The sequence below is a fragment of the Galleria mellonella genome, unplaced genomic scaffold (assembly GCF_026898425.1).
Source record: "Galleria mellonella isolate WM207_F2 unplaced genomic scaffold, CSIRO_AGI_GalMel_v1 utg103, whole genome shotgun sequence".
NCBI classification, from domain to species: domain Eukaryota; kingdom Metazoa; phylum Arthropoda; class Insecta; order Lepidoptera; family Pyralidae; genus Galleria; species Galleria mellonella.
Genome location: NW_026441966.1, coordinates 3,770,580 through 3,795,393, shown reverse-complemented (window position 1 = coordinate 3,795,393; position 24,814 = coordinate 3,770,580). Strand labels below are relative to the sequence as shown.

Genomic DNA, 24,814 nt, shown 5'->3' with positions numbered 1-24,814 from the left:
TCTCGTTATTGGTCACTAAAAGAAATAATGAAAAATAAGTCAATACCAGTATCTGACAAGAAAAAAGTTTATAACAGTTGCATCCTGCCAGTGCTGACATACGGCTGTCAAACATGGGCTTTAACAAAACAAACTATACAGAAATTAAAAGTATGTCAGCAAGGTATGGAAAGAAGTATACTTGGCATCAGATTAAAGGACAAACAGCGACTCACTGATATTCGAAAACGAACTGGCATTACAGATGTGACTCTTAAAATAAAAAAGCTCAAATGGCGATGGACTGGGCATATCATGAGGTCATCAAAAAATAAATGGACCCAAGATTTAATTGAGTGGTATCCACGTGATGGAAAAAGAAACCGAGGTAGGCCAATAAGAAGATGGGAGGATGATTTGCCCAAAGGCTGGAGACAAGCTGCAAAGAATCGTTACCAATGGAGAAATATGGAGGAGGCCTATGTTCTAGAACAACCTGAAAAATAAGATGTTGCTGATGTCAACATTATTTATACATATTTACAATTTAAAAAAAAAAATCTGTAATTCAGGAATAAAGGCTATTTTTATTTTATTTTATTTTATTTTTAAATAAGGGTATTTAAATAAATAAATAAAACCTGCAAACTTATTTTAACTATTATATTATATATTTAAAAGAAAGTAGTGTATATTTTCTTTTCAGTTGGGAATTTAGCACAAAAGGTAGAGACGAAACAGTTCAATAGCGGTTTATGAGACATTTGACATTTTTTATGAATAAAGAGGTTAGAGTAGTAATTAGTTGTAAAGCAAACTTATGATTAACTAGGCCTATAAGCAGGTTAGTGATAAGTTACTATACAACCTTTGTGTCTGAGCAGTTTGAACTCTGTATACTAAGAAGACACTAAAAATAATAAAGTAAAGCTCTAATGGCATATTTTGTATGTAGGATATAATTTATGTAGGCGTAACAGTCATGGATCACCTGGTGAGTGTAGTGTTATCCTGTGTAAGTGCAGGTGTGTGCGTGCGTGCGTGCGTGCGTGTGTGTATGTATGTATGTATGTCTAACTACGTACACTTGAGTTTGTCGAGACATGCGATTTGCCGCAGCAGAATACTGATGTGGTCTTGGCAGCCGCGGCAGTACGCCTCCAACAGTAGACCAAACCGCACCGACACCGACGGCATGTGCATCTCCGATCTGGACATTTATTATGATTAGACATGCAACAAAAAATCAAAAAAGAAAATGTCCAAAACATTTAAAGAATCAATAGAAGGTAAGAAAAGTTGGATACTGTCACATTACACACTAAATCATAAAAATAACAAGACAGTGCGCCATCTGACTTTACCTGTAAGGTAAAGTATGGACGGCTTTAAAGTGAAATTTTTATAACCTAACTCTGTAAAGAAAAAAAATATTATTAATGTAATAAATACGATAGTTTGCAACAATGGAAGGAACGATATATGTTTGTTACGCTTTCACAAAAAAACTACTAAAATGAAATTTGGTAAATGGATTGGTTATATCCTAACTTAGCATGACTTTATGATTTAATTGCGAGCAGAGCCGCGGGATGCAGCTAGTCATTTATTAATACTGATCTAGAGATTACGTTAGGAAGGCAACATTTCATGCGTCTAAAAGAGAGAAAATATTAGAATAAAAATCATATCAAAATGTTTTAATTGACAATATCCGACCAAACATTTTAAAGACATCTGCACCCATACATAGTTTTTTTATAGTTCATGAAGAACAACTTATCTCGGCTAGAATAATAACGATGATAGAAACTATGCCTACATAATTAATTTTAAACTTTCGCGTTGTTTACACATATTTTAAATACACTACCGAGACTTAACGCGATGAAAAATTTCGTCGTGGTGCAGTCCACGTCGAAACGTCAGCAACAGAGAAGTACATATGTAGGTATAATTTACCTGCAAATTTTTCATCGCTGATTCAATCACGATAGTGTTTTTAAAATATATGTTTACATAATTAAAACTCACCTTAAATGCCAGAAGAGATAGTGACCAATGATCATGTTTTTAAACGCGCGTTGTAATAAAAACACCGACAAATCGCACATGAGGTAGGGCTCGTGTTTCAACGCCTGAACCAGTTGTAATAGATATAACAGGAGGTCTTCGTCACTGCAAATGAAATACTTTTTATTAGTAAACAATATTTTGTATCTTTGCCTTCCTTTGTATTCTACCGCTTGTATAACGTCATCATCCTCACCTATCATCCTTCACTGGTGCCCCGCCGGTGTATACCGATAGCGCGGGTGGAGTTACCATTCCATTATCACCCATTAAAAAACTTTTGTACATATTTCCTCTGATAAATACCTGATCTTCTGCAGACACCGAACAGCGAAGCTCCGGACGGTGGCGTCCGCGTACGCGTAGTCGAGTAACTCGAGCGCGGACTCGACCGGCAGCGAGATGGGCCAGTCGTCCAGCAGCCGCGCCACCGCCGCCGCCTCCGCCCGCTCGCCCCACTCCACGCAGCACAGCAGGCGCGGCAGCAACCACGGGGCCAGTGAGCGGAAGTCGTTTCTACAAGGATAATAGGTCGTTTACACTGGGTTAGTGTGATGAAACTATGTATATGCGAAGTATTTTTTTTTATTCAACTTAGAATGGCAAACAAGCTGACGGCCCATCTGATGGAAACTGGTAACCGTCGCCTGTAGACATGAGCAGTACCATGGACATAACAGAGTATACTGTTTCACCCATGATACTCCCCATGCGTTGCCATTCCTGAGGACTCGGGTGTTATTCCTCCGTACCCAGTAAATTCACGCCATATCCCACCCTTCAAACCAAAACACAGAAACTAGAGAAACTAAACTTAAGTACAAAGGATTATAGCCATTATATATTCTATTATTGCTGGCTACAATATGAAGGTTATAGTTTTTTTTTTTTTTGGTGGATGAAAATGGTATGGTAACCCCGCCTGCGCTAACGAGATACGCTGGCGGAGCACCAGTGAAGGGTGATAGATGAGAATGAAAACAGGCCAGTTAGCCCATCATGATGAATTCATCAGGAATTAACCATGATAGTTTTCAGGGGGAACAACGAGGAGGTCGACCTGGTTGGGTATATTGCTAGCAATGGGATTTTTAGTCTCCATTACTAACAATCCCTTTCCCCCCCCTGAAGGTTATAGTTAAGAATTCCAGAATTTAAGGTTACACATTTTAAAATACTATAGTACCTTTTAGATAGATGCCGACATGGTAGAATGTGGAATAATGGACTTATAAAAAAAAACATGTTCACCTAATGTATGTATCCATATTTTTGCAGTAAATTATTTGAATTCGAATATTTACCCCTATTACCCCTATTATAAGAGTACTGACCTCAACGCCCATATATTCTTCTTGTCTTGCTCGTGCATTTCATACATGGGATCCTTTTCGGCGGTCGCTCGAAGCTTCTCGAAATCTCTCTTAAGGCGCGACATCACTTCGGGTGACCCATTCTCAATGCGCTCCGCATAAGCTTTTACCATTTCTTGTTTCGGGAATACAATAGGATATTGGCAATCATAACTGAAAATAAATGTTACTAATTAAAAAGATTTCAAATTCTTCAAAAAGGGGGTAAAGAGGTTTCTTCAGGATCGGCAACAATGGTAACCCCGCCTGTGCCAAAGGTATACGCTGGCGGAGCCCAGTGAGGGATAATAGGGAAGAATGAAAAGGCAGGTCAGTTAGGCCATCATGATGCACAATTCAGCACAACGGTTTCAAGAGGAAACCATGTGAAGGTCGACTTGACCAGGTTATATTGCTAGCAATGGGACTGGCAGTCCACGATACTAACAACCCCCTGGGAAAGAGATTTCTTCAGGTTCGGTAACGCGGGCATAATGTCCCTGACATTGCAGGCGTTCATAGGCTACGGTAACTGTTTACCACTCAAGCTTGTTTGTTTAACTTACAATCTGGGGGCCTACCATGAAATGAAATTCCGAATTTTCGGACTCAATTTTGTGTTTTTGTTCGTACCTAAATCGACCCAGTAAATGGAGCTTAACGTTTCGTTTATCATAAATCCTATTCTAATAGTACAGAGGAACGATATTTTAATATTTTTAATAATTTTAAGCAGCATGTATTATGTAATTTTAACATCGAATTTCTATTTCGTTCGTTCCCGAAATTTGATAGGCCCTCTGGTACATGTATTATTTTGTAATACGTCACCTAGATGTGGTCTATTATATTTAATTGAATTTCCTATTTTTGAAATCCATGTGTACGAAGTAGCAGACAAAAAGCTAGTGTTTCATATAATATTTGTAGGAAGTAAGATTAAATAGATAATAATATAACAGGTCAAAAACATACTTTGAGAACTGCACATGTAAAACGGCGCTACACGAGTCTGTATTCGAATTGGAGAACACTGTCCCCAGGGGATGCAGCAGCTGATCGTCGCCCTGCGTTTCATCCGCCACGTGAGTTGACATGAAAAATGACACTTTATCCGTCCTCAGTTGATCCTTGTAGTCGAATATCATTGTGTTCGCCCACGCCAGCCGGTTTATTGAGTCCTAAAATATTTATTAAACTTTTTGTATATAATTTTGAAGGTGATTTACATAAAAAAGACTTCAATTGTGGCAAAACCTATTAGTTTACAAAATTAAACTACTGAATCGATATTGGTAAAATTTTTATGAGATGAATCTGTAAGTGCATCATTTCAAATAAAAAAAGGAAATCGGTTTATAACCGATAGAGTTATGTAGTGACAAACATAAATTAAATACAACTGAATCGAGAACTTCCTTCTTTATGAAGTTGGTTGAAAAACTATCTGCATGGGCACATCTGTCCCACATATGTTTCTGCCAAACAACTGTGGTGTAAAGTCAGTAAAGTTATTATACTTTACACCTCTGAAAAGCGTGGTGTACCATATAAGTAAGTGTACCTATCTTGTGATGTCCATTTATGGCTATAGGTGCTGGTTATCACTTTCCACCAGACCCCATTACTAACAACCCCCCCACCACCACCACCAGGAGGTGGGACATCAGCGTATTTGTTATTCTAAATAAACTACAACTATTGCTGTTGCGGAGAACGTAACACTCTACCCGCATACCGTCGAATAAAATTGAATCTACTTTGGATTCAAATAAATAAATCATCGTCATCATTTCAACCGTTCACTGTCCACTGCTGAACATAAACCTTCCTCATTAGAAGAGGTTTTCCAGTAGTTGCCACGCTTGGCAGGCGGATTGGCAACCGTAGTTAGACTTTTAGAGATGTTATAAAAAGGACTATTCTATTCTCTTAGGCCGCCCCTTCCTTTTCCGTGGTCTGTTCTATGCCGAGAACACACGGGACAAACGAATAAATGGATTATCACCATTCAGAAAGGCCAACTGTATACACACCTTGCCGGAGTCCTTCCCCTTCTTCTTATTCTTAGTCTTATTAATTTCAATTTCATATATCCCAAAGCATAGTCTCGCCATTCTCGGTATGTTGTAGACCTTGAGCGGGAACTTGAGTTCCTGCTGCCACTGCGCAACGCCCTCCGACGACACCGCCGCCGCTCGAGTCTTCTGCGCCTCGCATAAAGGCTTACCGCCGTGAAATACGCCAGCTTGACAAATTACCTATTGACAGAACACGTTTTTGTAGGTGAAATATAATCACTTATTTTGGGATATCACTAAACTATACCCATCTAAACCATAAAATGTCAAAAAACTCCAAGCCTCGTAAAGTAGATACTACAAAAAAATTGTGAAATTTTATGTAAAACAAGTCTGTCAAGTTACTGTCTATGAAAGACTGTATCAACATTCGACATCTTTATTTCTATAATAATTATAATGACTTGGCAATTGCACGGCAACATATCGTCATAGTCGTAGAATACTGACGGATCTATATATGTAATATTTATCAGATCCGTCAGTATTCTACGACTATGACGATATGCTACTAATAAAATACTTATACAAAATCTAATATTTTGATTACTAAGTGTAATCAAAATATTAGATTTTTTATTACATTATTCTTTTATAATTAATTCATAAATTAATGAAAGAGTTTTTTACACTGCAATATAGCACACCGCGGACTTTTCATACAAAAATAACTAAGGGTCTACCATGAAATGTTTTCCGAAATTTTGGAACCGAACAGTACAGAAAAATTTAATATAAAAAGTACATGATACATGACGTTTAAAATATTAAAAATTTTAAAATATCATTCATTTAGACTTTTATGGTAGGATTTATTTCGAACAAAATGTTAAGCTCCATTTATCAGGCCGATTTCGGTATGAACAAAAACATGAAAATGAGTCTAAAAATTTGGAAAGTAATTTCATAGTAAACCCTCAGAAAAAGAGTAGAATAATCATTTATTCAACAGAATAATATTATATTATATTTATATACACACAAAGATACATATTTACGCGAAGTGACACAAGTACACACGCAATATGTAAACACAAGGTGCAGTACTTTTTCGAATTTTGGAATCACAAATACAGTGACGTCAATGCAATAGACTGTCTATACTATTTATACAAGATGTATGTTAAGATACGACGCGAAATGACGTATGTACCCACGCAAATGTATGAATATGAATGAATTACAGTGCATTCTTTTTTCGAATTTTGAAATCACAGACAAGAGAGGCGAGGTAAACTCGAGATTTTTTTATGACACGAGGGGGCAAACGAGCATGAGGCTTAACTGATGATAAGTAATTACCACTGTCCGTAGGCACTCGCAATTTCAGAGAGATTGCAGATGTATTGCTGAGCTTTTATGACGAAATATGCTCCTTTTTTAAGGTTTCAATGATACTGGAAAAGTGCTATTAGTTACACTGTGATAGTAGTTCAAACAGATGCTCACCTCAACAACACGATTAGGGTCCACGTTCAATCCGCCAACACTCAGTACCATGCAAGAGTATAACTTGTCTATATCCCAGGAGAGTTCATTCTTACGTCTTTTCATTGTATTCGAGTCAGCGGTCTGCCGCCTCTGTTCACGTATATAGTACTGCTGGGGGTCGGCATCTGTAAAATAATAATTTTATAAAATACATTTGAACAAATGATAATTTTGATACATAATATTAATGATTTACAAAAAAATCGACTTATGACAGCCTTTATTTTGATTTAAAAACTAAACTAGTAAACCGATTTTGATAACATTAATATGAGACCAATCCGTAAATCCTTTCAAATAAAACAGGATTTGTTATATCGGTTTATAACAGACGGAGTTACCCTCCCTCTTTCTGAAGCCGATTAAAAATATAAGGTCAACATTTTTGTAGGACAATTGAAATTAAATTAGTTTATTTGTATTAAATAGTCTTAAAATTATTACAAAAGCAACGTCGTACTATTTTAGCACCTGTTTAATTGCCTTAAGCGATGTAGACATGCAAATATTTACATTTTATAAAAAAAAAAAAAACAAAAAAAAAATATGATTCGATTATGATCATTGAGTATCAAAATACATTAAGTATACCATCAACTGTATAGATATATCGGCACTACAATGCTACAGCATGCAATTATAAAAATTCTATTATGAAGTGATGAAAATACTGATCGTCTGCGCAGTTCTTAAACGAGTACTTTTAATGACAAATAATTCAGAAAATTTCATTTATATAACTTCTTCACTTCAGGTCTACGTCTTACGAAGCAGATCAGATAAAGGAAGTGAACGCCAACATTCTCTAGCAAACTGCATTTTGTTTTATAACACAGGGTACAAACAAGCATGCGGATCACCTGATAATAACTGACTACCGCCTCTTATGAACAAAACCGGAGAAATTGTAGGTATGCTGTCGGGATTTTAAAAATACGCTCTTTTCTTGAAGGTTACTTACTTAAAAATCTCAATTTGTCCACACTGACAGTCATGACTTGGGGCACGGAGTCCCGAGACAGCATCTCCTGGACGTATTTGAACTGTATGAGCGGGTAATCCCCGAATAGATACTCCTCGCGGCCGCACACTTTCAAAACATAATTGTGTGGATGCTCGCCGCGTATGTTCAGTGACTTCGCTTGCTTTCTGAGAATGATCTCAATGTGCTGCTGCGGTGTTTGTGTGAATGGTACGCAAAGAGATGATGAAAACTGAAAAAAAAAAACAATTACAACTACGATCAATGATTCTGAACACAATTAAAATTACGACAAAGTTTGAATATGATAGTCCCATCATATTTCACATTTATTGCTTTTAATAAAATACATTCATTTATTAGATGCACAAAACAACTTTACAACAAAACATTGCCGTATATTTTCCTTCGAATCTTTATTAATATGCAACGTACAAGTGAACAACATACAAGTAGGTAGCCGTGTGATCCTGGAATAGAATGGACCACCCCAACTTCTACCATAGAGTTCTTAAGAGCCGACTAAGGGAGCTCAATGGTCGAGGAATGAGCAAAAGCTCTCTTAAAACATCTCCAAAGACTAAGTGCAGTTGCTAACCTACCTGTAAAGAGTGGCAACTACTGGCAAATGTCCGCCTTTTGTACCAATATTTAGTTTATTAATAATTTATTCTTTATTGAATAAGATATAAGATAAAGAATAAATAAACAAAAATATTTATTTAAAAAAGGAACAAATAGAAAATACACGTAAAACCTTTTTGTTTTACGCCACTTTGACAACTGAGAAAAAATACAGCAAACTTATTGTCAGTTTGGCTCCGAAGTTATTTTGCATATCGATAAAATTAAATAATGCTGAAATCACATTTCAATCTGCAGAAAGACGATGAGGAGGAGCAGGAAGAGACGATGGCAGAAGAGCCGTCGAGCGAAATGGAAATGGTGGTTGTTAAAGAAAAAAACATCGAATACAAAGTAAGGAAGCTGGACAAGTTCGAAGTGATTTCTAGACTCAGTATGCTAGGGAAGACAGCGGAAGGAGATGGGCAAGTTCACCCTCTTATATATTTATCAACACATTGTAGTCATAGAAAATTATAAAGCTTCATTGTAAATATAGAAATTTTGTTTTACTATAATAGTTTTCAATATTAACATTGTAAGGAATATTATTAAAATATGAATGTGACGATCTTTAAAAACTTCATCATCATTTAAGCCATTATCCGTCCACTGCTGGACATAGGTCTCTCCCATAGACTGCCATAAGAAACGATCCTGAACCACCTGCCTTCACTGACTCCCTGCAATGCATTTGAGGTCGTCACTCCATCTAATGGGGTCATCCTACACTCCGTTTACTTGATTTTAAAAACTTACAACCAATAAATTACTAATGTCCAATTATAATAATTGGTTATAAATGTATAAAACTGATATTTAGTTCTTGTAATAGTTAACGATCTCTGTGGCTACGTCGTGAACATATTCCTTTACTAAAATACGGCCTAAGTTTCCTTTCTCTGTAAGGTAAATTTAGAAAAAGGAACTTTTCTAAATTGGTTCGGGTCTGATTGTTAAGGGGTTATGTGGGATGTTTTATGTTTAATCTCACACGACAAAGGATATACCTACTAACTTTAGAAACAGATACTTTTGTACTCATATATAGTGATAACCATACACATACAAGTAGAAACAAATTGAACGCCCATCAACCGCTTAGTACTTTTTTTTTATGGGTGATAATGGAATGGTAACCCCGCCTGCGCTAATGGGATACGCTGGCGGGGCACCAGTGAAGGGTGATCGATGACAATGAAAACAGGCCAGTTAGCCCATCACGATGAATTCATTAAGAATTAACCATGATAGTTTCGAGGGAGAACCGCAAGGAGGTCGACCTGGTTGGGTATATTGCTAGCAATGGGATTTTTAATCTCTATTACTAACAATCCCTTTCCCCCCAACCGCTTAGTATTAGGTGGGTCGTATGCTTGATTGCCACCTCAGTGGTATATAAAAAAAATCAAATACACGTAAGGACTCGGCTCTCCTAAAGGACTGCTTTTAGCAATAGTGGTGATCAATCTCGTGTTGGCAGTCACACACATACTTATCATAACAGAATTAAACAAAAAAATTCTAATTAAATAGTCATAAATACGATATTGTTACAGTTACACTTACTTGAAAGCGAACTGTTCAGGAATGAAATTAACAGACTTATCGGGTATAAAAAGCTTTAAACATTTACAATTCGTTGATGTTTCTAACAATTCTCTAGACTTGGACGCGCTACAAGTGCTCACAGAGTTACCGTTTCTGGTTCTGATACAAGCTGACAAAAATGTACTATACTCAGCAGCTCTTAAGAAAATGAAATATCTACAAGTGATCATTATGAATCACAACTTCATATCATCTGTTCACGACGTCTACCAGCCTGAATTATCGACCTTAGAGGTCGGATATAACAAGATAGAGAGAGTGTATTTCGAACATCGTATGCAAAATATAAAATGTCTCGATTTTCGATACAATTTAATTAAAGATATTGCTGATTTTGATTTTCCCAAATTAGATAGCCTGTATTTGGCTGGAAATAAAATAACTAGTTTGGTCGGCTTGGAGAGGCTGGTCAATTTGAGAATATTACATGTTCGATACAATCCTATAAAGTCTCTTAATGGTTTTGATGCATGTCTAACAAAATTGCAATACGTGAATCTGAGAAATTGTAAAGTTGCTTCATTGAAACAAGTTAAGAAATTGAAGGTAAGCGAATAGAACGGGTTTAATTGCTGTATATTTCTAATAATTTAATAATACAGAATAAAAATTCTTTTGATGTAGAAAACAAGCATACATAGATGAAAAAGAAATAGTAACCGTCTGCGTTTTTTTGTTTTGCGTTTTATCTTGCCAACAATCTTCTTCGCAGTTTAGCAAATACTATGTATAACCTTGTATCGACTTTAGTAAAATAATATAAATAAAATAAGTTAAATTTCCCATTGACTACGTTATTACTATAAATGCAAGACATTCCTAAAGTCATTACCCTTACCATACCAATCATACTCATCCCATACCATAACATATAATTTGTGTGTTCTATACAGGTATATATACCATGGGGTGTAGCCATAAGCGTATACATCCCTAATTTAAAGACAACGACTATGGTTAAGCAATATAAAGCTCAAAGAAAAGTCAATGAATACATTGAAGGAAAATTATTACAGGTATTGACAGCCCTGGACACATTAGTGATGAAAGGGTGCCCTTATATGGGAGGCACTGGGGAAGAAAATGCTGAAGTGGGCAACGAGGAGGAAGACATGGAAATAAGAATCGAAATACTGGCCGCGTTACCAAGGCTCAAGAGGATCAATAAAGGCGTTGTTACGGCTGAGGAGAGGTAATGTTTACCTTATTAACAGCGTTAACGCCTGTTTCAATACAATTTATTGATTTATGTAAACTACGAATAATTGACTCGGCCATAAGACAGTCTACTAATATCAAATAAACAAATCAATACTTTTAATCAGTTAATCAATAATCGATTTATACTAATATTGGATATTTTTTTAATAGATCATAATGGAATGATAACCCCTCTTGCGCTAACGGTATACGTTGGCGGTGCCCAGTGAGGGATTTTTTTTTGATGGGTGAAAATGGTATGGTAACCCCGCCTGCGCTTACGGGATACGTTGGCGGAGCACCAGTGAAGGGTGATAGATGAGAATGAAAACAGGCCAGTTAGCCCACATGATGAATTCATCAGAAATTAACCATGGTAGTTTTCTGGGAGAACCGCGAGGAGGTCGATCTGGTTGGGTATATTGCTAGCAATGAAATTCTCAGTGCGACGATAAAATGGTGTCGTGCTGTGCTGTGCCAATTGTATATCGCTAATGTAATATTATTGCATATTATTATTATTTTAGCCGTTAAAAGTCCACTGCTGGACATAAGCCTTCCCCAAAAGGGGAGTTCTGCCAGTAGTTGCTACGCTGGCAGGCGGGTTGGCTACCGCAACTAGGCCTTTGAGGATGCTGCCCATCCCTTACCTTCCCTTAGTCGCCTCTTACAACACTCACGAGAAAGGGGTGGCCCATTCTATGCCGGGACATAATAACATATATAATTAGTTACGATTTATATATTAATTTAATATGTACTATATATAGTTATTTATATATGTATTGTATGTGATTTATAATGTATATTTTTTAAGTATATTATTCTATATGTTTGTATGTTTATTTATCTTAAATTGTTGTTATCTCACAAAATATTTATTTCAATTACATTTTTTTTTAAATCTATGCCTTTTACTCTCTTTGTTTAACGTAACGGTTGACTAGTAGAGAATGCCATCAGGCATTCAGTACGCCCTGTAGACATATTATAATGTGTGGAAAAATATAAATAAATAAATAAAATAATTGTTGTAACAAACAAAATTATTGCTAGCACGTCCGAATAGTTTTTACGCCACGTCTATAAATTTGTTCGTGACGAACTACCAAAGTATTTACCTAATGCTATAGTAGCTGTGTGACAACAACTTATATCAGTATGGTGAAATCTGTAATAAGGTTTGCCTATTCATCGTGCTGACGTCATCATGAACATTCAATAACAACAACAACAATTGTGTATATAATACCATTATGGCGTTTAATTTTAAATGTAGGTACGGCAAATATTTTTATTTTTTTAATTTACTCAGTATTTAAAATAGATACCATAGTGTTTTAGATTCTTTTTTTTTTTTTTTTTGTTGAAAAGATGGGTAATTTAAAGTAGAAGGGAAACGAACTGTTAAAAATGAAAACTTAAAAGATATAGGTATAGGGAGCAGCAATAAATATATCATAAAGTGTTATTCGTCGACTTCTAAGCGGTTGTCTTTGTATCTATAGTTAGTTCCTAACGAAATGACATGACTTTTCTTCACCTTCTCCCACTGGTACCCCGCCAGCGGGAACCAATAACGCAAGCACGGTTACTATTCCATTTTCATCTATTAAAAAAAATAATAATAAGTCCTCCTGTATACATTTTCGTTGTAATCTGATATCTATTTTAAAAAAAGTAGCTTAAGAGCAAGTCAGACTCGCACAACGAGGGTTCCATACAAAATCATCAAGTTAATTTATTTCTTATATTTTTTTCTTTACTTGTGCTGCATGGCATTACTGCTTGGCAAATTTCGTGATTCTAGGTTTTTAGGACAACGGAAAGTACCCCATAGATTTTGATTCCCTTTGCGAGTGTTAAAATATGAGATACAAACGGCCGTATCTTTGATTGCGTCGATTTAAAAGCTTGATTTTTTCACTACTTTAAGAGATTGCAATCTTGAGTATATATTAATATCAAGTTGATACCTCCACGCGTTTCTTATAAAAAGGATCTTGACTGATGGACGGACAGACGCACGGCTTTTTTTTAATAATGTCACCTTTATTATAATAAAGCAAATAGGAAACAAACGACTGACTATTAATTTCATACTTTCAGGGATGAAGCTAAAGAACTGATGATGCAGTGGTTGGAAGAAGGTGAGATAGATGAAGAAGATATTGAAGAGGAGCCCAATGAAGAAGAATTTAATGCCAATGATTAATTTTTATCATTGATAAATACAATATTACTTGTAAAAGTCATTCAAACAATAAAGTTCTTGTTTAATGACATATTTCTAATTTGACGCTTTAAATAAATGTGTGTTTGCATGTTTGTTACTTCTTATCGCATTAACAATACAAGCAAAAGACGTAATATTTGATTTATAACTCCTTATTCTTAAAAACGTCAAACCTCTCATTCATATACCTATTTTAGCTATTGAACCGTTTTGTCTATTACTTTACACTAAATCCTAAATTTTTAAAATTTTTCAAAATGACAAAACAGTGTAGTAGATTTGTAGGTTTTAATTTTTATAAATAAGATAGTCTTTAAGATGAAAAAGGCTATATTTTATCACGGTCAAACAATATGTCCCAGTCATAAATTTGAAGTTGTAGATGAACACTAGTTCAACCATATGGACAATTTCCTTTTATCATCATCATCATTATCATCACAACAACACAGTAAAATAATCAGTACTCTCTTCTATTATTACTATGATGACCAGGCAATATAATCACTATATATTTACTCAGTCAACACAATGTATAATATGATATATTGTCTGATAATTACAGAAATCAAGTAAATAATTTATTTACTTGATTTCTAAATATAGTATGAAAGTTTATATAATTACAAAGTAACAAATACACTCTCAAAATGCATTTGCATATATGCATATATTTGAAAAGAATCTAGAATGAAAATTTTTTATTTGCCATTTTTATTGAATTTTTACTATAAAACATATAGTTTCAATATAATAAAATTAAATTAAAATACACATTTTTTATTTCACTTTTTTAGGGAAGAAATAGAAATAAGTACTGATATGGCACAATAAAACAATAGAATATCAACATTACAATATAGGCAAAAGAATTATAAAAAATATTACAAAATGTTTACAATTAGATTTACTGAAAAAAAAAAAATCTAGTGTTATTAATTACAGTACTCACCTCAGAATTAGCAAATCTAGTGACAAGCATAAAACTATTTCTATTGAGTTGATTCTTGAGTGTGGTAGGTATAGGCTGATCAGCCAGTCTTGGCGGGTAGTGATACCGCAGTTTCTCTTGCCAATCACTTTTCATTCGTCTTAATAAACTCTCTTCAGCTAAATTGTGCATTTGTGTCCGAAAATCATTCACTTCATTACTTCTTAGACTATCAAATTCGTTTAAACCTATAAAAAAGAATGAATGAAGAATAACCTTTATTAAAATTATGTACAGAATATACAATATCAGTCAACATAATCGTCATCATCATATCAGCCTTTAACCATCCACTGCTGAACATAAGGCTCCCCCTTGAGGAGTTTTGCCAGTACTAGCAGTAGGCTTTAGCAATGTTTCAAGAAGGGTGCTGCTGCCCATCCTTCTACCATTATGTTCCTTTAGCTACTTCTTATGATAGTTATAGGAAAGCAAGGAGTGGCCTTTTCTGTGCCAGGTTTAAATATTTACTACATTACTTAAATGGCATACATGGATGTCATCATATTAATATTCAGACAACAGTCACTACATAGGGATATTTTTATATCTATATATTAAAATGTTTCCAAAAGATATTTTTTCTGTCTAAGGTGTACAATGTGTAATGTAGTTGTAATTAATGCAGTTCTTCAAAAGGGGGGTAAAGAGGTTTCTTTAGGGTCGGCAACGCTCGCGTAATACCTCTGGTATTGCAGACGTTCATAGGCTACAGTAACCGCTTACCATCAGGTGGGCCGTATGCTTGTTTGCCACCTCAGTGGTATAAAAAAAAAGTTGTATAATGTTGGTACCAATTAAGAAAGAAAATAATCTAATACTGTTTTTTAACAAAAACTTGATACATAAAAATGCATTTTGCTGATAATTATATATAACAGAATTTAGTACAATAGTAAATTAAAACAATTTTAATAGATATTCTATAAATTGATGAAATTAATCAAATATAGATACTTCACATTAACGAGTATTACTGTATTTAATGTCTAAATTACTCATTTTTACATTAATTTAATTTAAAAAATAAACAACAATATATCTTATCACCTTTTCCAATTAAATGGCTTATTTGTGTGTTCAGCAGATATTCTCCTGGTTTCACAGACCTCTTTATGATCATAAGCACTCCACATACTGGTTTGATATCTCGCAGCCTTTTGTTCTCATCATCCACCTCCTCAAGAACTGCCAGGGAGTTGACAAATTGGAACACATAACCTGACATTTCATGCATCACCCCAAATAAGGGATAATGTGCCGCCTTCTCCCATAACTCCTATTTTGGTACACAATGAAAAATGTACAATTAATATTAAACATTAAATAATAGATTTTTAAAGTACGATCACCAAAGCTTTACAATAACATCATCAAGATTTAGATCAAAGTTAAAATTTTGCTATTAGGGTATGAACATATTGTAAACAACTAATGAATCATATTATTGTACTAATGATCAAAGGTCGAATATATCATAGAAAAGAAGGATACATCCTATATACTATATATAAAATTGTGAAATGTGTTGTTAAGGTATATTTATCGCTTTGATAGAAAACAATATTATTATTATATCTAAATAGAAAGTCGTAAAGATAAAAAGATGTTTAGATGTCTGTTACATGATTCCATATTTAAAAAATTAGAACTTATTTGAATATTACTGAAAGATGATATGCATTGTAATGCAAAAATAGATAGGCTTAAGTTATGAGATCTATATATATATATATTTATGTATAGTAATCTGCTTGAAATTGTCTGTGAAATGTCACTTCACCTAGATTTTATTCTCCAAATGTATATTATACTGATCCAATAAAATGCATACAGAATTTGTTTACAAAAAAAATATACAATAGAACATTACTTATGGTCTACTTTCTAAAACTGAAATCTCTATCTAAACAACTCAATAGACAGTTTGACCTACTTTGCAAAAGCAAACGAAACAATGTGTGGCTGTCGTTCATGACTCATACCATCTGATCGGCGAGATAACTAACCTCTTTCACATCCTGAAGAGTAGCATCCCAACTGACTCTCAGAGGAATGTAAATAGTATTTGGCAGGAGGCATGTCAGCTCCACGTAGTCGGACGGCGATGTCGTCCAGTAGTCCCAAGTGGACGGGCAGCTCGGTGCAGGAACCATCGTTTTGGTTTACTCTCTTAGATCACATGAACATACCCTCACAACATTTTAAGATGACCTTTCACTGATAACCCGAGTTCATAACGAATTGGCGACAAAGCCGCTACATACAACTGAAAATAATGTAAGGAAATCACTATATGATGTTATTACAAACGCCGCAACGTTGAATCATAGCATTTCCTGGTATTTACGAGGGGCAAATCGCCATTTGAAAACTGTCAACGTTAATACACAAACAACATTAAGTAGAAACACATTGATATGTTATAGTATACCTTCTCATAGCGTTTACATAATTTGTTTAATTATCGTTTCATTAAATATTAAAAATTATTGAAATACTGTAGACGGGTAATAAATTTGAGATTACTTGCGAGAAACTAATTTTTGTTTATGGTAAAAATCTCAGCGATATCGAGTCTTTCTAGTAGCGAATAATTCCTTTGACTTGGCCGACTTTTCAAACGATGCTCAGCAATTCGACACTTCAATTCAACCATAGATTATTTCGACAATATGACATTGACTCGACAATTGTGTTGGTTTATAATCGTTCAGAATCAATCGATTATTGACATTAATTGAGGTCACAAAATTTTATATACAATTGTGGAATCGATAATAGATACATACTAATTGACAATAGGTATAATATTAATTATAGAATATTCATATTTTGAAATATTACTTGACTTTTAATTTTTTTTTCACTTCTCTTTAAAGTCACAATTATTTGTCAATTATCAGAAATAATTTAGTAATTTTTAATTACTTAAAAATTCTCTATTACTAAACTAAAATGTTAAATAATGCAATAATATTTTTAAAAATCCGTCACTGAAATTTGGGTTTTGATAGTAAAAATATATTTGAAAACCCCCCAAACACAGTATAAAGTAGGTGCAAAGTTTTTAGTAATAGATTTATATGCAATGTATTTTATGAATATATTTTAGTTTACAAACAAAGCACTTAGCTATGTTATTATATTTCTTAATGAGAGCTCCTAAAAATAAGGACTAAAGAATTCTATTCCAAAATTTTTTAAATGTTAAAAATTTAAATTTTGTATGCATATGATATTGGCCATTCATGGAGATGTAACATGGCGTCAAATATTTCTACCTAAAATGTAAATGGGTAGTGGCAGTATCTACTAGTTAATCTTGGGAGAAGAGATTGTTAATAATGTTGTTATGAATTAATTGTTGATGTCCTATGTTGTTGAAATAAAAATAAATAATGATAGGGACAATAACGGGTCATTGTCCATTAAACAAACATTTATACACAATAGGAGCCACAGACAGCCCTCTATGTCGAGGCTGTTTCGACGCTGAAGAAACGGCTGCTCACGTAATCCTGGAATGTGAGGCTGTGGCCCATCAACGTTTAGAAATCCTCGGAACGGTGAGGTCGCTCCGTGAAGCCTGTGAAGAACCCAGGAAGCTTCTGCGCTTCTGGGCGGAGCTAGGTTGGCTGTACTAGCCACGACTCACACGCACAACGGCCCAAATGAGAGGCTAAGTGCGGAAAACAGAGTCTTTCTTACATTACATTACATTACATTGTTGATGTCCACACGTTTCACCCTAAAAATTATCGTGGTTATTTTTTGTTAAATTTGCCTCGATGGATTAACTGAACTACTTTCATACTTCACTTATCATTCCTCTTTGGTTCCTCGTCAGCTTATATCCATAGCTCAGGTGGAGTTATTATTTCATTATCGCAAAAGATTTCAGATTATCACACACAGAAAAAAATATTCTTTATCTATAACTTGAAAACTTTGACATGATAAGTTGACATTTCTCTGACACTTATCTCGTGAGTCTCGTGACAGCTTTTAATAAAAAAAATGGCATAATTTAGAGAAAAATAGAAAACCATGCTCTTATAATAGAGTATTGACCTGTTTTAATTTAAAGTTAGTAAAATAAAATGTTTGAACATTCAATAAAGGTACCGAGACATTACAAGGTTGCAGCGAACATTTTTAAAAAAGTTTCTACTGAAGGAGGCAGTGTAAAAAGTTTATTGTACGACGATAAACTCCGTCATTTTGTAAGTATTTAATAAGAAAATATGAATGATTAGTTTTATATCTTAGCTAAATAAATATTTTTTTCGGTTTTTATTATCGTAAATTTTACCTTACACTATTCATCTTTTATGTATAAGTGAATCATAATATTTGCAGAGGACCAACGTGCTGTATGCTCTAATAACAGAAACAATAAAACATGCAGCCGACATAGATAAAATATTTAATAGTTGTAGCATATTAGAAAATGAATCTCGTTTAGATCCATGGTTGGCGAAGGTCCTCACTGCAGAACTCTTATTCGGCAAAAAGACACTACCAGGGAAAAGCAAACCTGAGCAAACAGTACTTTCTTATAAAGATCAATTTGAGAAATATGCTACTGACCATCAAGATGACTTGAAGACTGAAGGTAATTATTTTGTTTCTTTTTCAGATATAAATTCATCACATATTAATCATCTATAATGGCTGATAATAATGAAGGTCCATTGATACCTCAGCATACACAGAGGGCTGTGTTTGTACTGGCGAACCTGTTTCTCTACAGTGTTGCTATGTTTACATTGCCATTTGTTGCATTTTTTGGTGTCAGACACATATTAAGTGAATATTATCCAGTTAATGCCTATGTAGTGACAGTGTGGTCAGTTGTGGCTGCAGTGCTTGTTGTGAATTTAATAATATGTGTTTACGCATATAAAGCTTACCATGAGAAGGAGTATGATGAACATGGAAATGAAATTGATCAACATTCATACACACCCCTCCCTACATCTGATAGTTCAAAGAGTGATTTGAATGTAAAACAAGACTAATACATAAAATGCTTGGTTTACACACATTCCATTTATGTTACTAATGTAATATAACTACAATAATTTTAAAATATGATTATCAATAACGAACTGCTCTTCTACACACATGTTTGATTCCATATTGTTTAAATTATAGACAGAGAAATAAAATTAAAACTGTAAATGGGTAGTTGTTTTATTTTTAGTTTAATATTTACTTTTATATTAAGCACTAATTTATTCAACAGGTATTATTGTTTTCATGTAATGGAAAAACTTCATTAGACTATTTTAAACATGAAAAAGTTTAATTAGTGGTCCAGCAATTTCCTTGTGATGCCCATATAAATGAACAGAATATAATAAATACTTTATGTACATAATACATGTTATGAAATAAGTCTGTTATTATATTTTCTTGATCATGTATGTTCATGTATGAACTTTCCTGTTTTTTTACAAGTCGATCTATACTCATAATAAATCTGTAGAGAGGTCAATTCTGTACATGAAATATATTTCCAAAATAACTATCAGGGAGTGATTAGTGATCAATACTGATGCTAAAAATGCAATCAGTAAAATTTTTGTCTTTATGTTCGTTATAGAAACAGAAACTACTCCACGGATTTTAATGAAACTTGGTACAATTATTCTTCATACTCCTGAGGAGGTTTTAGTATACTTTACATCACGCTATGATCAACAGGAGCAGAGTAGTGAAGGGAAATGTTGTAAAACGGGAGAAGTTACTCCATTTTTAAGCTTAAATGGCCACTTTTTAAAATGTAAAAATGTCCACCCGTGTGATGCCAGGATGGGGCTCTAGTACTAAATATAGTCATTACTGAATATTAGAATATGCAATAAATGAATAATGCAAAGTGCAATATATAATTATCTTTGAAAATATAAATAACTTTGATTTTGAAAAACCATCTAAAATCCTAGCACTTTTATCCTGATGATCCTTATCTGTTTTAAAAATAGACTGAGAAGTTAAATCATGAAAAAGATATTTGTTTACTATTTTAAATTGTATAAAAATTGGTTTTAATGTAACCTGCTCTTCAAAGTATGCAAGCTATCCTTCACACCAGAAGTGAGAGTGATAGAGGTACACACATAGATGTATTTAAATTTTCCTCTGATAGATCTTCATAATATAAGAAAAATGTTAAATCTTAAGGGTAAAAGAATCTATGATTACACTTAACTTTTAATTACCACTTATTCATTACAAGACCATAGTTTGCTCCTACCACAATGCTCCAGGCCATTATATAATCTACATAGTTGATGCTAACTTAAAGTGGCGGCCTAATCTTTACTTGACTATTGCATAGATGAGCAATTTACTCATCCTTTCCAATTTTTTTTTTGTAGTTGTCCGCAGACCTCGGTATGTGCGAATTAACACGAATCTATTGACAACCTCAGATGCCATTCGAGCATTCCAAGACGAAGGTTACCGCTTTATCAGATGCACGTCCGGCGCCTACGACGACTATCTCAAGCAGATACAGAGCCTTACTGAATATGATTTTACTCAAGATTACCATGTGAAGACGGTTTTCGTGTTCCCATCAGGCACCAAGTTGCACGAGCATGAACTGTATTTAGAGAACAAAATTATTCTACAGGATAAGGTTTGTTAATTAATATTTATCTTTTTTATGGATTGATAATCGAATAGGTTACTCGATACTTGTATCAAAATAAAAACTTTCATACCTTTAAAGTTGGAGCGAATGTTTATTATTACATTTACAAAATTTTATTAAAATCCATTGAGCGTTTTTAGAGAATAGCATTTACGAATATAGCTGTTTTTATTTATTTATTCCTATTAATAACTATCTTTTTTCACTTAACTTCGTACGTCTGGATTTCACAAATAGGAAAACCAATGAAATAGGTCACTTTTAGATAGCATACCAAGTAGAAACATTCACCAACAACTTCAATTCAACACAACTGTGAAAATCGCATCCAATTTGGTGCAGTAGTTTTTGCGTGATGCCGGTACAAATATACGGACAAAAAATCTAATAACATGTTTTGACATCTATAGGCCTTATAAGAACCCTCATATTTTTATTTTTTTATATTTCCCGTGTATAGACATCGTCGTGAAGTTATTTTATTAAATTAATAACATGATCAAACAATTTTTACAGGCCACAGCATTAGCAGTCCATTTGTTGGCCCCGCCCACAGGAAGCGTGGTGCTGGACATGTGCGCTGCACCAGGCATGAAGACTACCCAACTCGCCGCTTATATGAGGAATGAGGTCGGTTTTGAGGTAGCTTTAAGTCAGAATCATATTATTGTGTTGTACGCATCAGAGCCATACTAACAATATGACATTCTACATTCTTTTCTGTGGTGACTCCAGGGACAAATGCTGTTAGTAATGGGGACTAGAATCCCGTTTGCCATAATGCAAACTTCTTAGTTTGGTACTAAAACCTTGATGTCTGAATGGATATACATACATACATTTATGTCATTAGTCGCTTTTTATAATACTCTAGAGATGAATGAAGTAGTGATAGATTCTTGCTCTATCACTGCTTCGACAATTTAGAATAGTCATATAATTTTAAAAAGTCGTATTTTCAATTTTAGGGCAAAATATATGCAGTTGAAAGAAACGAAAAAAGATACAAGACCTTATGTGACTTTGTTGAGAAAACTCACTCGAAATGTGTGGAAACAATACATAAAGACTCATTAGAAATAAAACGAGGAGAGATGGACGATGTGGAATATATACTGCTGGATCCAAGCTGTTCCGGCTCTGGTAAATATTTTGTAGTAAATTTTAAAGTAAAAATAACCTGTCTTATTTTATTATCAAAGGATCCCCTTATTTTAGAATTGCATTTGACGACAATCTGACTTGACGAGACTACTGTCTCACGTGATCATTACACTACACACACACTTGCAGTTTATTTTTTCAATTAAACTATTATTAAAAATTATTTTTTCTCTCAATGTCCTCTACTCAAATGTTGTCTAGATCAGATATGGCCACCTTTTGGTTAAGGTCACCTCAATTCTTTACTATTATCCTTATATTTGTAATTGGTGCAATAAAATTCAAATAATTAAATAATCAATCTATTCGCTTTAGCTTTGAAGAGGGTTACATTGTTATTCTCAGGAAAAATCGCTTTTTGACAGTTTATGGGCTTAGTATTTATTTTGGTAAGCAAGCTATTGTTTTATATCGAATTACGATAGTTGCAGCCAGTGAACACAAAAAAATATATATTAATAAAGTTTAATTATTATTAATATAGTTTAATTATATTAAAAAAGGGGGTTTACAAAATAAAATTATTTAATTAATTAATATTCATAATTAACACTGGGTAAATCCGACTGATATAAGTATCAAAGTGCTTGTTTCAGTAGATCACGATGTCTAAATGTATATATTCAGTATTTTAGTATAATTAAAATTTAGTGAATAATTTTCTATTCAATCGGCAATTTACCGATTGAGGGCACTAGAACCTTATGTTAATATATTGGCACGTGTTGGTAGCGATGCTCTTCATCAGCGATTTGCATAAGGGTAACAATCAGCCTCATGTATCCTATACTAACATACAAGCAATTAAAACTAATGACAATCTGTTTATTAAAGTACTTGTTTTAGCCCGCGGGTTTACGCTCGTAAATTAAGAACATAGCTTATAGGTTAATCTAAAAAACAAGTAGGATTTTTTAATTTAAAATTTAATTTACAATTTCAGGTATGGAACTTTGCGTTCATAATTACATCGACGCCACGAGATTGTCTAAATTAACATCGTTACAAGAAAAGTTTCTAAAGCACGCTATGAATGCGTTCCCAAAAGCTAAAAGAATAGTTTACAGTACTTGTTCATTATTTCCCGAAGAGAACGAGAGGGTGATAACTAATGTGGTGAAAACTTCCCGAGCTAAGTGGCGGGTCCAAGATGTTAAAGAATTATTGAAAGGCAATTGGAATAATATAGGATCTGGAATGTATGGCAGTATGGGCACTAGATGTTTGTATGCAAGACCCGATTCAGACTTGACTATTGGATTCTTTTTAGCTGTATTAGATAGGGACGAAAAAGATATGGAAAAGGGGTTGAAATCTGAATCCGTTGAAGTGGACGAAAATAAAGTAGATGAGAATCTGCCAAATAAAATAGGTAAAAAGAAAAAGGAAGAAAATAATCAAAATAGCATGAAAGAAACATCAGAAGAGGCAATGACACAAGATATTGTGATTAAAAAGAAAAAGAAGAAGAGCAAACATAAAAATCGAGAAGAAACAATTATTGGAGGAACGGAATCAAACGAAAATAACCATTTTAATGAAGAGAATAATTTGCCAGATGATCCTACAGAGGTTTTGGATAAATCTAACGAAAAACAGTCGAAAAAAAAGAAAAAACGTAAAATTAACGAAGATGATCATGAAGTATCGAAACCAGAAGAGCAATTAGCAGAACAATCAGAGGAACTACAATGCAAGAGAAAGAAGAAAAAGAAATCAAAACATCGTGAAGATGAACTTAGTGAAACACAAAATGTACAAGTTGAGGAAAATGGCTTACCTAAAAAGAAAAAAAAGAAGAAACATGTTGATCATGAAATTGAATTGAGTTAATTGTGTTTTTATACTTTTTCAGTAGATAATAAATTCTGTATCAGAAACATATATTTATTTTGTTTACTTGTATTATAATGTACAATTCTATTCCAATTAATTTTCATGATACCTAAACAATGAGTTTAGGTCTATAAGTGGCTGGTACTAGATGGATTGTTGCTCTGTGTTTAGCCATGAGGTAGCTGTGAGTATTCGTTGTTTTGATCTGAAGGCTTCGATCTGATAGTGCCACTTTTCACATAAGAAGCATAACCATAGTACATGCATGAGCGGCACAATATATACTGTGATGTTCATAGTTTACCATCTAGAGGTAATATAATCGTCACGGATTTATCCTGAAATGAATAATTCTAATTAATAATTACTAGCTGTTTTATTGCTATCGAAATACCCAGTCAAGTCCATCTGGTAAGTTCGTTACGATGAGCCAGTTTTTATGATGAAAAATAAGTATACGGCCCACCTGATAGTAAACGGGGATATCCTAACCTATGGAGCCCTATAACAATAGAGATATCACGCGT

The 24,814-nt window shown here is 33.9% G+C and overlaps 4 protein-coding genes across 4 annotated transcripts in view; 3 read left to right on the top strand and 1 right to left on the bottom strand.

Annotated features, from left to right (window-relative positions):
- The window catches only part of LOC113519518 (phosphatidylinositol 4,5-bisphosphate 3-kinase catalytic subunit delta isoform), a 31,278-nt gene extending 14,018 nt beyond the window's left edge, over nucleotides 1–17,260 (bottom strand). Inside the window, exons 1-12 of the mRNA XM_052899057.1 lie at nucleotides 17,055–17,260; nucleotides 16,630–16,889; nucleotides 15,671–15,899; nucleotides 14,582–14,808; nucleotides 7,938–8,190; nucleotides 6,935–7,101; nucleotides 5,441–5,665; nucleotides 4,380–4,585; nucleotides 3,387–3,578; nucleotides 2,359–2,568; nucleotides 2,014–2,157; nucleotides 1,065–1,189 (exon numbers count right to left, since the gene is read on the bottom strand). Coding sequence (XP_052755017.1) covers nucleotides 1,065–1,189; nucleotides 2,014–2,157; nucleotides 2,359–2,568; nucleotides 3,387–3,578; nucleotides 4,380–4,585; nucleotides 5,441–5,665; nucleotides 6,935–7,101; nucleotides 7,938–8,190; nucleotides 14,582–14,808; nucleotides 15,671–15,899; nucleotides 16,630–16,776 — 2,125 coding nt within the window. The 5' untranslated portion in view covers nucleotides 16,777–16,889; nucleotides 17,055–17,260. The remainder of the gene's footprint in view (nucleotides 1–1,064; nucleotides 1,190–2,013; nucleotides 2,158–2,358; nucleotides 2,569–3,386; nucleotides 3,579–4,379; nucleotides 4,586–5,440; nucleotides 5,666–6,934; nucleotides 7,102–7,937; nucleotides 8,191–14,581; nucleotides 14,809–15,670; nucleotides 15,900–16,629; nucleotides 16,890–17,054) is intronic.
- On the top strand, nucleotides 8,705–13,671 carry LOC113522059 (leucine-rich repeat-containing protein 23-like). Its single transcript, XM_031912541.2, has 4 exons — nucleotides 8,705–9,007; nucleotides 10,142–10,739; nucleotides 11,210–11,385; nucleotides 13,503–13,671. The coding sequence occupies exons 1-4, from the start codon at nucleotides 8,814–8,816 to the stop codon at nucleotides 13,606–13,608; spliced, it is 1,074 nt and encodes a 357-aa protein (XP_031768401.2). The 5' UTR covers nucleotides 8,705–8,813; the 3' UTR covers nucleotides 13,609–13,671.
- A 1,321-nt stretch (nucleotides 17,261–18,581) lies between the features above and the next one.
- Nucleotides 18,582–24,337, top strand: LOC113513805 (28S rRNA (cytosine-C(5))-methyltransferase). Its single transcript, XM_052897774.1, has 6 exons — nucleotides 18,582–18,846; nucleotides 18,983–19,238; nucleotides 21,010–21,272; nucleotides 21,804–21,917; nucleotides 22,256–22,430; nucleotides 23,395–24,337. Exons 1-6 carry the CDS (start codon nucleotides 18,724–18,726, stop codon nucleotides 24,282–24,284), a joined length of 1,821 nt encoding a protein of 606 aa, XP_052753734.1. The 5' UTR covers nucleotides 18,582–18,723; the 3' UTR covers nucleotides 24,285–24,337.
- Nucleotides 19,265–19,807, top strand: LOC128201289 (uncharacterized). The gene has a single exon (XM_052897826.1). The coding sequence runs from the start codon at nucleotides 19,294–19,296 to the stop codon at nucleotides 19,642–19,644; it is 351 nt and encodes a 116-aa protein (XP_052753786.1). The 5' UTR covers nucleotides 19,265–19,293; the 3' UTR covers nucleotides 19,645–19,807.
- Nucleotides 24,338–24,814: the final 477 nt, after the last annotated feature.

What these genes read in the sequence shown, in the direction of transcription:
- LOC113522059 (XM_031912541.2), top strand. Translation starts at nt 8,814, where the DNA reads ATGCTGAAATCACATTTCAATCTGCAGAAAGACGATGAGGAGGAGCAG. An exon ending in AACAAGTTAAGAAATTGAAG is followed by an intron (nt 10,740 to 11,209) that starts GTAAGCGAATAG and finishes AAATTATTACAG; the next exon opens with GTATTGACAGCCCTGGACAC. An exon ending in GTTGTTACGGCTGAGGAGAG is followed by an intron (nt 11,386 to 13,502) that starts GTAATGTTTACC and finishes TCATACTTTCAG; the next exon opens with GGATGAAGCTAAAGAACTGA.
- LOC128201289 (XM_052897826.1), top strand. Translation starts at nt 19,294, where the DNA reads ATGGCTGATAATAATGAAGGTCCATTGATACCTCAGCATACACAGAGG.
- LOC113513805 (XM_052897774.1), top strand. Translation starts at nt 18,724, where the DNA reads ATGTTTGAACATTCAATAAAGGTACCGAGACATTACAAGGTTGCAGCG. An exon ending in CCGCTTATATGAGGAATGAG is followed by an intron (nt 21,918 to 22,255) that starts GTCGGTTTTGAG and finishes TTTCAATTTTAG; the next exon opens with GGCAAAATATATGCAGTTGA. An exon ending in TCCAAGCTGTTCCGGCTCTG is followed by an intron (nt 22,431 to 23,394) that starts GTAAATATTTTG and finishes TTACAATTTCAG; the next exon opens with GTATGGAACTTTGCGTTCAT.